The 15,725-nt window shown below is 33.9% G+C and overlaps 1 protein-coding gene across 1 annotated transcript in view; it reads right to left on the reverse strand.

The window, feature by feature from the left end:
• LOC126965899 (hemicentin-1) overlaps window positions 1-15,725 on the reverse strand; it is a 561,675-nt gene that overhangs the window by 24,256 nt on the left and 521,694 nt on the right. The window contains exons 7-8 of the mRNA XM_050809669.1: window positions 12,326-12,477; window positions 2,854-3,001 (exon numbers count right to left, since the gene is read on the reverse strand). Of these exons, the coding sequence (XP_050665626.1) occupies window positions 2,854-3,001; window positions 12,326-12,477 (300 nt within the window). The remainder of the gene's footprint in view (window positions 1-2,853; window positions 3,002-12,325; window positions 12,478-15,725) is intronic.

Genomic DNA, 15,725 nt, shown 5'->3' on the forward strand with positions numbered 1-15,725 from the left:
CGGTTGTTAACTATCTATCAGATTATTTTTATGTACATTGATAAAATATGTTAAGTTTGGTCACAAATTAAATTTATGGACCATTAGAATCCATCTTCTTTTTCGATCGATACTTTAGAGAAAGAGTGCATCCTTCTATCTTTGTGAGTGACGATTACCGCTACGCGCGAGAACTTTATTTACTTCGGTTAGCCATTATGATAGTGACGTTTCAATTCTTAAAAAACATTATTTTATTTATTATATTCAGAACAACGTCTGTCGGGTCAGCTAGTTAAAAAAAAATAAAAATAGTAGCCATAAACCATCTAGAGTAAATTTCGCATCGAATGGTGGTAGTTTCATGTCGATACGATCAGTGGTTTAGGCATGAAAGAGCCTCAAACAAAGACCATTTTCATTATATATATAGACATAGAGATTAGAATATAATATAATATTCTCTATGAGTGAATATTGTAATATTCTTCTAAGAAATAAAGTTCATAAATCGTAAATCGTAAAAACGTATTAAAATATCAAATGTAAAATAATACGTTTTTCTTTTTATAGAAGAAGGAGCAAATGAGCAATTAGATCACTTGAGGCGAAGTGGAAACCTGCCGCCCATGACATCTGGATTTCAAGAGGTCCAGACATGTCCCGGCCTTTGAAGTTAAAGTGTGCCTTAAAGGTCGGGAATACTGAAGCGGTCGATTTAAAACTCGTGCAATCATATTCTTGTACGTTCACCGTCATTAGAACTTTACTAAAATTATAACGTATTTATGTAACAGATTACTTTTAAAGTTAGCCATGTTTATCATCAGAATCTTAGAAATGTGAACGATGCGGGAATCAAACCCGCGATCTCTCGCGTACTGTGCTCGCACAGTACACGCTTTTTTCAACTGAGCCAACTGTTCGAGTGACGTATCGTTGATAAAATCTTGTATGCTTTGTTCAACTCTCAGGTTGCGGCTTCATCTACAGCATAGGTTCTCGACGTGGGCGATAACGCCCCCTTGTGGGCGTTTGAGACTTTCGGGGGGCAGCAGAAGACCCAGAGAAAATTAGGTTGCATTGAGATGGCGCATACCCATCTGGGGCGTGGGTAGATTAAAAAATATAGTCTAAAAAGGCAAAAAAATACACAAAAATACTCTAGAAAAAAACATATTCTCAAAGTGAGAGAAATAAGGTTGAGAAACTATGATCTACAGGATCGACTTTACAGTTCGTTTCTTTTCAGCTCAACCCCAATATTTGCATATTAGGAAATTGACTAGAAAATTTTGTTTTCTGTTTTTATTTGTGTCATTAATCCCAGAAGTGTGGGTTATCGCTTTAAAAACAGAAAAAATGTTTAGAACGTGAAATTAGACAGACATAATATGGAGTTGAAGGTACCAGGCTAAGAGTACCAGAATCATAATTAAGAGAGCTTTTCATGTAGAAAGGAGCTACTTAAGATTTTTTATCCTACTAATATTATAAATGTGAAAGTTTGTATGTCTGGATGTATGTTTGAACTTCTTTAACGCAAAATCTACTGAATAGATTTTGATGAAACTTTACAATAATATAGCTTACACACCAGAATAACAAATAGGCTATAATTTATAAAACTATAGTGTGAATTATACAAAATATAAAAGAAGTGTGATTGTTACTAATGAATACAACTAGCGCCATCTCTTATCAACTAGCAAGCACAAGATCAATACAATTTATATGGCAAAACAATGTTTGCCGGGTCAGCTAGTACCTAATATTTATAGAGCTTGTATGAAAGGTCTCAGGGTTAGACCACCAAAAATAAGACGGCTTGTACGAAAGATGTCAGGTTATGAGTTTTAATAATAATAGAGCTTCCTAACCGGACTGCAGAAAATTAGAGAGCTCTTATAAAAAAGGCCAGACGATGAGAACCAATACTAAGATAGCTTGTATGAAAGGTATCAAGCTGATAGTCTTACGGCCGTTTTCAATAACCTGTCTATCCTGAGTTTAACTTTCTAGACGTAGACAAATCTATCCTTTTACGCTTACTTACATTTCAATTACCTATTGACAGATAGCATTGGACTATAACTATATTGGACATAACTATAAATAGATAACATCCTGTCATTAAACGGTGACAGCAATGTATCCGTAAGTTAAACTAAACTAAGGGTAAATAGGTTATTGTTAACGGCCGTTAGATTATGATTTATACGTCTAGATATAGTCTCTCGCTGTTAGACAACCAGTAAAAACAGGCCAGGAATATTAGTTTAATGTGCATAACAAGGTGCGTCTTACACTAGCTTTAGTATTAGCTTTGTATTACACTTTGTGTTAGTGTGCGTGAATTGCTCAAAATTGAGGTTAAATTTTTTTTCGACGTTTTCACAGCTGTCATAGTCTATCTAAATGCATAAATGATCTATGTTGTAAGTATCTATAATACAAGTGCTTATATGGAAGGATGACTCATGAGAGCCAGAGAAGTGTCTAAGGACTGATACAAATGGAAGTCTGATATCTGGCTAGGTGCTATTCTGCCACAATGCTAATTTTATAAGGTTTGACCTAAAGAATACAGGTCTCCTCAATGTGATCACCGCTGCCCATTCATTACCAGCCTTTGAAGCATAAAGATTACACGCCTTTTCTGAAGCAATGAGTAGCGTAAGGAAGTCCATTACACAGTTGGATTGTGGACACTTCTAACGAGGAACGCCAAACTTGCAGGGATTTTAGTTGAAAATTTAATATTTCGGCGATCATTGGTATTGGACGCACGAAGCAGTTCAACATATAAATAAGGCAAACTATTCAATAAATATAAATTATTTAACTGTCTTTTAAAATTTGTCCGTGGCTTACATTGAATGTCTAATATCCAGTCATCTTCCAGTGGTGGTAATGATTGCATTTGTGGGTTTGATGCCCGGCATGCTAGCTTCGCCCCAGCATCAGATTTTGTCAACTGCAACGATACTGTCGACGTCGTTGTATTGCCGTCCGTTGATAACTGTAACAAAGCAAATATAATTATTCCCGAAAACATGACAGTAATATTTACTAACAATATTTTATCAGCAATTTGGATTTTTTTTTAATTGTTAAAAGATGGAAGGAAGTAAAAGTAGATGTAAGGAAGAAGCTTATAAAATGCCATCAAAGGGTTATTTAGTCCAAGTTCCTAGAGTTCTACCGAAATGGCACATATGACATGAAACGAAAAATCTTCAAATTTTTTATTACATAGTATGAAAAATTAGTACATAGTATATTAGTAACCGCAAGTTTATACGTCAACCCAATATAGGCGACCATCAAAAATTGTAATGCATGTAATTCTGGTCTGTAAAATAACATTGTATCAATGTGTTGCTGGGTTTATCTTTGCAGTTCTATGCCAACTAACCAGTGGGAGGCTCCTCTGCACAGGAGTCCAGCTGGATAAATTTAGACAGACAGATTTTATTTTGGTGAAATTTAATTTAAAAAAAAAGCCCGCTGAATTTCTTGAGCCCGTTCTTCTCAGATCTAGCATAAATTTTCGAATGGGTAGTAGTTGTTGATGTTTAGCCTACAAGTGGGAGGTTCCTTTGCACAGGATGCCGGCTAGATTATGGGTACCACAACGGCGTATATGTTTGCGGTGAAGCAGTAATGTGTAAACATTACTGTATTTCGGTCTGAAGGGCGCCGTAGCTAGTGAAACAACTGGGCAAACTTAACATATTCTGTATGTATATAAGCATATTGAGGAATTCTCTAGAAACTGTGACATTCATAATGTTAAGACGAGGAACAAACATAAACTTGTTATGCCTACTATTCGGTTGGGTCGAGTCAGAAAGTCTAAAGAATTGTTAAAATACGTTTGTGTGGGAAAGGTTACTACAGCATAAACGATTTTCTTAATGACACCACGGACTGGGGATAAAGCGAACACCCTCAGGCTCTTTAATTATAAATGTTTATTGTAAGATATCACATTGTAATCCATATTTTTATATAAAAAAAGCTCGCTAAGTTTCTTGCGCCCATTCTTCTCAGGTCTGAGGCAGTCTCTTTTGAATGGGTGGTAGTTTTTGACGTTCAATGAGTGATTCTAAATCCTATTTTGAATAAAATTGCGCAATTGTAGTACCGCTCAGAATTATTGGATTTTTCTAGAATCCTGAACGGCAATTCTGTAATGGGCAGGGCGTTTCAATTACCATCAGCTGCTCGTCTTGTCCCTTATTTTCATAAAAAAATCCTTAGTACACATTAAGTTTTGCCATGAACGGCGATAGGTAAACTCATTAGATGTATTTTTCACTTTTTTTGTTATTGACACATCCAAGTGGCGCTTTGTGTCCTACGGGTGAAATAAATAATATCTTTGAGTCTTTAAGCCCCTAATATTAACCCAAACAAATATAAGACTAAAAGAGGACGAGCCATTACATCGAAATTAAATTTTAATTGCTGTCGTAATATTAATTTGGAGCATGTCAGAGAGAAGCCATTTAATATAATCATCTTTGAGAATTTCATTTAGTTCAATATTGTATTACACACATGTTGTCCTTTTATCAATTACGTCACTAATAATATTCGTCTTTTGACAGTAATTATAATTAATTATCGGCAGGCGTTCTGATATCTTTGAACGTAACAGCGATATTGTAAGTATTATCATGTAAATACCATTCAATAATGTGTTTTGTCCTCATGTTTTCAAATCACTCGAATAATTTGGGTGCGCATAATATAAAAAATAATGAGAATGTCACACAACAACCGTTTGAGTAATAAAACCGTGATATTTCTTGGCATTACACTGGATTCCAATTACAATTAGAACCATATTGAAGGATTAGCCAACAGACTTAGTTTTGCAGCATACGCGGTTAAAAGATTAATTACTGACATAGATACGGCGCAACTAGTATACTTTAGTTTTTTCCATAGTATTATGTCCTATGGTATATTGCTATGGGGCAACGCAATATCAATATCGTAATACAATATTTGTGCTGAAGAAGAGGGCTGTTTGCGCTATTTATAACCTAGGTCCTAAAGAATCATTGAGAGCAAAATTCAAAGAAATTTACATCTTGACTATTGCTTCTTAATATATTCTTAATAATGTTATGTATGTTCATAGGCACGTTAGTGAACTTGCTAGAAACTGTCATAACCATAATGTTAACACCAGGAACAGACATACACTTATAATGCCTACTACTATGGCTACGTCGAGTTAGTAAGTATTTTGTGGGGCGATGTATAATATGCTTTTACAACAAGATCCCAGAAAATGTTCAAAACAAAAGTATTACGTTATTCAAAAGAATTGTTAAAAAACGTTTGAGTGGTAAAGGTTACTATAATATAAATGACCTTTTTAAAGATACTATAGATTGGGAATGGAGCGACCGCCCTCAGGCTATTTAATAATAAGTTCAATAGCTGAGTTTGTTGCGCCCATTCTTCTCAGGTCTGAGGCATTATTTTTGGGATGGGTGGTAGTTTTTGACTTTCAATAAGCGAGTCATATCCTATTTTGAATTAAAAAAAAATTTATTTGAATTTGACGGTCTTGTAAAACTGATGAATAATCTATATGTATAATATAAAAGATTTCCATCTATGATTTGAATCATCACGATACCTTTGAAGTATAAGGCGTAGAGACATCTGCTAAGAACAGATTTTAGGAAAGTTTTTATTATGAACAAAACAATGTCTGTCAGATCTGCTAGTTTAAAACTGATTTTAATTCATTTCCATGTTATTTTTATCATTTCATAAATTCCTGCTTTTTTTCCTTACTATGCTAGCATCTTGTTAGAAGTTCGAATTCAAACCTAGGTAAAAACATTTGTTTTCGAGCTAAGAATGTTTGTAGCAAAATGAAATGAAATGATATTTTATTTGCAAGAAACATTGTACTTAAGATGTTAACATTATATTATTGATAATTCAATATGTTTCGTCAATTGACATGCAAAATATGTTATGAAATTGTCTAAATACCAACACACTACTGTTATACTGAAACGTGACGGATTTAACAATTTTATCATTAATATTTTTGAAATTAAAATTTAAGGATATTATTATATAAGACGTAAATAATTTAATAATTCATTTAGTACCTTTGTATAATGTTAACAAATTCAATGTCATAAAAGTATTAAATTTACATATATTATTATCAAATAGACTAATTCATAAATTCATTCTAAAAAATTGGTTTAGCTAGATCAAGACTACACATTGAATTATAAATATAATAACATAAGATATTATTATGAATTGTTTGAAAATTATAATTGCTTTATGTTTTACTAACATTACCATATCTCAAAAACTACTGTTTTGATTTAATTTTGCATGAATATTAAAAAGAGGTTGGGACAACAGCTATCACGCTACATGCAATGATGCTAGGGAACGACTTTCATGTTACTTCTTCTAACTAAAGCTCAACCTTATCCAAGGTGGTCGTAAATGTAAAAAGAAATAGTAGATTATACAACGAGTGCACAAAACGAACTATTTGATAAAATGGTTTTGTGGACGAGTTATAAACTCTGATTTTCATTTCGATTGCCTCGCAATAAAACAGTAGCATGACATGGACATTTTTAACAAAAAAAAAAGAAATTAATAAACGCACGAAAAAACAAGATAGACCTATACAGCCTACTATTAAATTAATTTTGTAATATTATATATATTTTTTTCATTAATTAAATAACCTACCGTATTTTAATTTTAATTTAAATATCTTTTATGTATTAAAGAACACATGAGGCAAATAAATGAAAGTAAATATTATAAAATAACAAATTCTATCACTGAACTTTTTATTATGTTTGGCTGTATGGCTCATTTTATTTGCCTTAATTTGTTTTATTTCCTCGCAATCGAAATGAAAAGCAGAGTTTATAACACGTCCACAAAACCATTTTATCCTCGACATTACTATCAGCCCGAGCCGAAGGATGGTTTTAGGCTAGCGTGAACATGGAATACAAGCTGCAGTACAAATGCAACAAAAAGATCCGAATGTATGGACGTCGTCAGTAGAGTGTGTCGTGAATTAAGGAATAAAAGACCAAAACGAACTAGGCGCCAAGTGGACAGATTGATGTTCTATTACTGTCAATGTGTCAAGTATTTCTCGTCGCCTCCGCAGTCCTTTCGTGACCACGATTCATGCAATTACAATATAATTTGGATGAAAGGTAGGTTAGCAGTGTATTTTTATAAGAACTTCAAATAATTTTCGGTTAACCTCAATTTCAGTGCAAATTTGAATTTTGATATTTGACTTTCTACACTGATTAGATATTTGGCTTAAGTAGAAAGCAAGGTGGCAATTTTATAATACTATTGGGATTCAATTATGATGATCACATATTATTTTTAGTAATATATAGTGCGTTATATTTGACTATATCTAGCAATTTCTTAAAAATTAGGCTTGTTCTGATAGTCGTTTTTTTTTATGAAAGTGCGAGCAGGACGTTCAGCTGATGGTAATTGATACGCCTTGCCCATTGCAATGCAGTGCCAGTCAGGATTTTTGAAAACCCCAAAATTTCTGAGCGCTACAATTGCGCTCGTCATCTTGAGACACGAGTTGTTAAGTCTCGTTTGCCCAGTAAATTTGCTAGGGCTACAGCACCCTTCAGACCGAAACACAGTAATGTTTACATATTACTGCTTCACATCTTCTGCTTCATTTCTTGTAAGGTTATTGTTTCACGTGGTAATAGTAAGATAGTTAGTCCTGAGGTAGTAAAAGTTAATTAAAACCACATAACTAGAACACAGAGAATAATGCACGGAACATAATTACAGAGTCATACAATAAGGTTTGCTTTTTATAAGGGTAAGTATACGTTGGCCATCTTAATTTAAATGGTTTTTTTTAATGAAAATAAGGGGCGAGACGAGCAAGACGTTCAGCTGATGGTAATTGATACGCCCTGCCCATTTGCAATGCAGTGATGCTCAGGATTCTTGAAAAACCTCAAAAATTCTGAGCGGCAATACAACTGCGCTCGTCACCTTGAGACATAAGATGTTAAGTCTCATTTGTGCAGTAATTTCACTAGCTACGGCGCCTTACGGATTGAAACACAGTAATGCTTATACATTACTGCTTCATGGCAGAAATAGGCGCCGTTGAGGTACCCATAATCTAGCCGCATCCTGTGCAAAGTAGCGTCCCAATGGTAATTATATTTAAAAAATATGACGAACTAATTGCAATAATTCATTTCAACGTCCATCTCAATATCCAATTATCAACACAGATAGCTACAACATCTCATTATAATACTGGCATCTGATAAATCTCAATACAGCGCAAGGCAGGGCGGTCCCTTACGACCGATCTGAGAGTGTCCCAAGCACAAAATACTCCATTCAATCTACATTTATTACATTTACGTGCTCCTATTTTGTTCGTTCGCGACGTTGTTCCTCGAGGTAATAAAGATTACTGATCCATAAATTTTTTGGACGTATATTAGCTGCGTATCAGATTGATTTAACAGCAACTTTCTATTTATCGGACCACCGCAGCTTAAGTCAAAATCAAATAAACTTAATTCAATTAGTTAAACTAAGCGTTTTTGAATCGTCACTATGAATTTGTTTAAAAGTGTGTCAATATTATTATTATTATAAAATATTCATTTTAAATTACTGAATGTATCATAACATGTTCGGAAAAAGTAGAGCTCTTGAGAAAAACATACAAGAAACTAATCAGCCACTCTTTTCAATCAAATTGAGTACTTTACAATGGCTGTAATATACAAACAAATTAGTTTGTTTGCTGCTGCATCCAATATATGAATCGTGTTTAAATTATATCAAATATTTCGTAAAAAGTAATAAATAATTTACTGTATAAATATGGATTATCGTATACTCGTATTGGATGCATCAACCTTTAGAGCTTGAATTCAATGTTTGTGTAAGGACGCTTCGTGAACATTAAATAAGGCCTTGATGTGCGTATCACACGTTGTAGTCTTAAGGCCGGAACGCATTAGCGCGGCGCTGCGCAGCGCTGCACTGCGCGGCACTAAGCGTCATAATATTATTTCAACCATTTTGTATGGAGCATGTCGCACCAGAGTGTCGCTGCACTGCGCGTCGCTGCGCGTCGCGGCAGAGTTGCCTGCGAGAGAATATTTTGACGCGCAGCGACGCGCAGTGCGACAAAGCAAGCGGCGCGTCGCTTCAGTACGCGTACAGTTAATTGTTAAGTCTATAGAATTTTGTCTTATAATTTAATTAATTTTAATAACTAAATAAAAATAATTTAATTATTTATTTTATTAGTTTAATTTAATTATTATTTTATTCATATATATTCGATGAATACCCTTACAAACAAATTGATTTTGTTTAATACAGTCATTGTAAAATACGCATAAATTGGCCATTGTATTACTTGTTTCTTCTTTTCAAGAGCTCTACTTTTTCCGAACATTATGGTAGATTCAGTAATTTAAAAGAACAATAATTTATAGTGACGATTCAAAAGCGCTTAGTTGAAGCCTAATTTAATAAAGTGTATTTGACTTTGAAATTTGTTTTTTGTCTTCCTTTAATAATTTCTTCTTCTGCATGCAATAAAGAAATAATGACCAAATCCTCGTCACTATCGCTCATCTTGTAATGTTGCTCGCACGCAAACTGCTATAGAAATGATGCGAGCTGCCGCTTACTGCAGTTGTAGTTCGATAGGTACCGTGAAGCGACGTGAAGCGACGCGCAGCGCAGCGCCGCTCTAATGCGTTCCGACCTTTAACTTGCTAATATTCTCAATGATTTAATGAGTAAAAGAGCAACCAGTAATCTAGTAATTGATATAAAAACAATATATGATTAGACGCGATGGAAGTGAAATCTTCTTTAAAGCGAGGTTCATAATACGAAATACTATGTTTTTATCCATAATCAGAATAGAATATCTTTATTCAATAAAATCTCGATGATCACATTGAACCGTCACAAAATAAATTATTCTAATATACAAAATACAAAGTTGTATCCATAATTAAACTATTGCACTATATTATTATACAAAAACTAGACAAAGCTCTACACCGGTTTACAAGAACCTAAGGTATTGTCAAGCTGTCATTGCGAGATGGAGCGACATCTGGCCAAGCTATCTTGGAATTTATAAAATCATCTATTCTATGCTTCTAATTATATTCTAGGCTTTCTTAATTAATTGTTTTTTAATATAAGATTTGAAATGGCGAATTGATAGCTCCGTCACTTTTGATGGGAGTTTGTTATAGAAAGGCACAGAGTTTCCCATGAAAGAATCGTTAAGTTTTCGTCATAATCATAAAGTTATATATAAAAAATTACGTTCTATACATATATACAAATCACATCGTTTAAAAACAAAGCCGAAAAATCGAAAATGCCACAAATCACACCGTAATAAGCTTCGACTGATCTATTATCTATACATTGCTGCATTTACTCCAGTTGTATTAAATATACTTGGTCAATAAGCAGCAATGTAAAACAATTTTTCAGTTTCGATTTGATGCGGACAGTGTCAGTTGGCACACGACTTAGGGGGAATGTGTGCTTAAATTGTCTTTTTGCCTTTCCTCTATCCGACTGCGAATGATATGACTTTATATGGATATAGAACGTCATTGTTAATATACTAATATAATTTTAATTGTGTATTATATAACTGTAGCATATCATAGTATAATCCGCAACTGGCGAGGAAAGTTACAGGCCATTTCAAACCGCGTACAAAACTCACAGTTGGCAAGCACGTGGTTTGAGATGGCCTTTTACCCCTTTTGTTGACGCACGCATGCAATAGCAATAATTTAGAAATTAAGAGGCGGAAAACTGCTACCTTCCTCCAGAAAAATCGGGTAAAAAATTTACTTTCCGTGGAGGTTTGGGTAAAAAAGTTGTTGTGCTCTGACTCACGACACGCTCGTAGACTTAACCCGAAAGCCGAGGGTGACAGCTCAGCACAAAATAAAGTACTCAGCGTACCTCCAGACGTTTTAAAATCATAAACATTGCTATGCATTTAAATTAACGTAAATTTTATAGATGCGGGGATAATAGAATTGAAGCTTTGTCCAAGATAAAGCAGGACTGAAAAATCTTGATGAATATATTAATTTTCTTGAAAATCAGGTAAATTTTTTTAATAAGATGCTCATTTCTATATGATTTGCATTTCTTAAGTAGTTTTGTAAGAGCAATAAATGCGGATTTGAGTGTTACGATTCCATGGAACCTTGCAAAAACAATTTCAATGGTATAACTAATAACATAGGTTGATTGAGAATATTTATGGCTCCCAAAACATGCAATGAAAAGGTTTATTTTTTTGTGAATGTGAGTTAGTTGGAGTGTATTCATATCAATTATTATCCAGAATTTGCAATTAATTTCATAACAATAAGTAAATGAACAGCTTGGATAGGCAAATCGATAAAATATAACTAAATTAATATTAATAGATATACACAAATAAAATTTTAAAAACAAAATTTTATGAACAATGCGGGATTCGAACCCACGACCTCCGGCGTTCCGTACCGGTGGTCTAACCAATTGAGCTAACCGTTCTCAGTTGGTTAGAGCACCGGCACGGAACCCGCATCCCGCATCGTTCATAAAATTTTGTTTTTCAAATTTTATTTGTGCATTAATCCTAGAAGTGAGGGTTATCACTTTAAAAACATAACATATTGATTAATAGAAGTTTTATTAATTAATCTATCACAACGTTCTGTTTCAGATTTGTTCTAGAATAACTAATTTAAAATATATTAACCCCTTTGTCTTGGTAAATATCAAATCAGGTTCTCAGGATCCACGTATATTTTTAAACGTCCTTTAACAGACTGCATGGGAACAGTATTTTCATCATTTATATTTTATTAATTTCAACGAGCGTACTGGTCACTTGGTGTTAAGGAATCGCCGCCCACATTCTCTTGCACCATCAGAGGAATACCAGGAGCGTTGCCGGCCTTTAAGGAAAGTGTACTCACTTTTTTTGAAGGTACCCATGTTATATCATCTCGGAAACACGTGGAAGAAAGCTCCTTGAAAACCTTACTGTGGAGGACCGCCACACATCCAAATGGTGGGGATGATATCCTAACTTGTGGCGTGTCGTGCGAAGGTGGAATTCGGCGGCAGGAATCAGGTTAAACGGCTCTTCGGAACACTCCCCGTGAAAAATGCGGTTAGAGATAAATAATAATAATAGTTCAAGAGAAATATATGACTGTTCATTTTAAAGTGACAAGCGACTCACCGTTTCCTTTGCGTTATTTATTCTATGTCCATTCTTCCACCAGGTGATGGATGCCGGGGGTCGCGAGCCAGAACTCTGACAGAGCAGGTCGTATCTCCTCCGCGCTGATAGCGGCTGGTTCGAGCCAAGTATGTGGACGCTCAGAGGTGGAACTGGAAAGAATTCGTACCAATAAGCCTTCTCGGATGATATCTAAGTAGCTGTGACTCAATTTGCTGGATTTATATATTAATCGGAAATAAGCAAACGAACATAGCAACTAATGGGCTATATTTTAGGGTTCCGTAGCCAAGTGGCAGAAAACGAAGCCCTTATAGATTCGACATCTCTGTCTGTCTGTCCGTCCGTATTTCACAGCCACTTTTTTTACAAAACTTTAAGAACTATACTGTTGAAACTTGTTAAGTAGACGTATTCTTTGGACCGCATTAAGATTTTCACACAAAAATAGAAAAAAAAACAATAAATTTTGGGGACTTTGACCCATACTTACAACTGAAACTCAAAAATTTTATTTCATCAAACCCAAACGTGTGGATAGGTCTTCAAAAATGATATTGAGGTTTCTAATATATTTTTTTTCTAAACTGAATTGTTTGCGCGAGAGACACTTCCAAAGTGGTAAAATGTGCTCCCCCCCGTATTTTGAAAACTGAGAGAATGATAATACTAACAAAAATATATGATGTACATGCAAACTTCCATCAAAAATTAGTATTAAGTAAAATAAGATATTAGAACGAGATCTAGTAAGAATAAATGATGAGAGCTCATTTGCACTGTATGATTTTGAGCAGAGATTTTATGGCTTTTGCATTTAAATAATTTAATATCATTTTCCTTTTTATATAACTTTTATATTATGTTCATGGATGAGTCCGACTCGCACTTGGCTGCTTTTATAATACTGATTTTCATCAATCAAAGTCTTCAATAATAAATCAAGTGGGAATTTGATTGGTGTGGACTCTACAGCTTTCTACTCAATTTATTTGAGAAATATGTAAAATTACCTAAATTTATTAAAAAGAACAAATATAAATAAAAGATACTTATATTAAATAGATAGATATATAAATATTAAATTCGCATTCATATTAATGTTCTTATAATGTTTAAACTATACATATTATTATGTTGAAGTAAATTAAGTTGAAATTCATAAGTTATTTTTTTATTTATAAGTTCAAGGAATTTAAGTTGATAATTCATTAGTTGATTTTTTATTTATATAGAAAGACCTGTAATTGGCTATTATATGTACACTAACTTTTAAGACTCATTTGTAATATTTATGCTGTTGGCCTTTTCAATAAATAAATATTAATTGAGCAATTATCAGTTTATTTATTGTTCTTCAAATTCAGTGTTGTTAGCCCAGCAGAAATAATTAAAACTTTCAGATCCTTAGAAATGAAAAAAACTGCTGATATATGGGGCACATCTGTAAAAATAATAAGTTCTGTTATTGACGTCATAGCACCATATCTAGCACTAGTTTTTAATAGCTGTATTGAACATGGCGTGTTTCCTGACCTTCTGAAGTATAGTAAAATTACACCAATATTTAAATCGGGACTCACTTCTGACCCGAATAATTATCGCCCTGTTTCGGTGTTGCCGACCACTAGTAAAATTTTTGAAAAAAATATTTTAAGCCAAATGCTTACTCACTTTAACACTTATAGTTAGTTACTTCATATAAAACAATTTGGCTTTACTAGGGGACGCTCGACTACGGATGCAGGTGTTGAACCCGTCAGGAATATTTTTGAGGCCTGGGAGGAATCACAGAATGCACTTGGTATCTTCTGTGAATTATCTAAGGCTTTTGATTGTGTTCAACATTCAACGCTGGTCAGGAAGCTATGCCACTATGGTATAAGAGGATCTGCACTCGATCTTCTGATCTCATATTTAAATAATAGGATTCAGAGGGTCGAGATGAATGGCAGGAGTTCTCTTGGGACTCCTCTCGGTATGGGGGTACCACAAGGGTCTATTCTTGGACCCTTCCTCTTCCTAATTTATATAAATAATCTACCTAACCTTGTAGAAAAAAAACACAAGGTGGTATTTATTGCGGATGACACTTCACTTATATTCAAAGTGAAACGAAGCCAAGTTTTGTATGACGAAGTAAACAATGCTCTATCTGACATCGTGTACTGGCTTAGCGCCAATAACTTATTGTTAAATAATCATAAAACCAAATATATTAAATTCACCGCGCCAAATGTCAAAAATGTAGATGCGAATATTTTATTAAATAGAGAGGTGGTAAAACCAGTGGAATTTGCTATATTTCTTGGCATTACTCTTGATTTCAAATTGCAGTGGGGCCCCCATATTGAAGGATTGGCGAATAAGCTTAGTTCTGCAGCATATGCGGTTAAGAAAATTAGACGGTTAACTGACATAGATACGGCGAGATTAGTATACTTTAGTTATTTTCATAGTATTATGTCCTATGGTATATTGTTATGGGGCAGTGCGGCCGATATTAACACTATATTTGTGCTGCAGAAGAGGGCTATTCGCGCGATTTATAACCTAGGTCCTAAAGAATCATTAAGAGAAAAATTTAAAGAAATAAACATTTTGACTGTTGCTTCTCAATACATTTTTGATAATGTTTTGTATGTTCATAAGCACATTGAGGAATTTTCTAGAAACTGTGACATTCATAATGTTGACACGAGGAACAAACATAAACTTGTTGTGCCTACTACTCGGTTGGGTCGAGTTAGTAAGTCTTTTGTTGGGCGATGTATATGCTTCTACTATATGATCCCAGAAAATGTACAAAACAAATGTGTTTCGAAATTTAAAAGAATTGTTAAAAAACGTTTGTGTGGGAAAGGTTATAATAGCATAAACGATTTTCTTAATGACACCACGGACTGGGAATGAAGCGAACACCCTCAGGCTCTTTAATTATAAATGTTTATTGTACGATATTACATTGTAATCCATATTTTATATTAAAAAAAAAAAGCCCGCTGAGTTTCTTGCGCCCATTCTTCCCAGGTCTGAGGCAGTCTCTTTTGAATGGGTGGTAGATTTTGACGTTCAATAAGTGATTTTAAATCTTATTTTGAATAAAAATATTTGAATTTGAATCAATACAATTACTATACAATTATCGTATTAATCAGTTGCAATTATAGCCTTAAGAACTTTGTATACATTTAAATAATATTCAAAGGGACTATAGTATAGGAGAGTGTGAGCTCTCTTCAGTCCGAGTTGATAAAATAATATAAAATTAGATTCAGAAGTAAAATTATGTCGAAAAAATATGAATTTAAAAATGCAACAGTTTATGGTTTAACGCTTTTACCTCTTGACTATTCTACCGACGTTTTCTTTTGTATTTACCTTATCTGTAGTTCAAAAA

The sequence above is a fragment of the Leptidea sinapis genome, chromosome 9 (genome assembly GCF_905404315.1).
Source record: "Leptidea sinapis chromosome 9, ilLepSina1.1, whole genome shotgun sequence".
NCBI classification, from domain to species: domain Eukaryota; kingdom Metazoa; phylum Arthropoda; class Insecta; order Lepidoptera; family Pieridae; genus Leptidea; species Leptidea sinapis.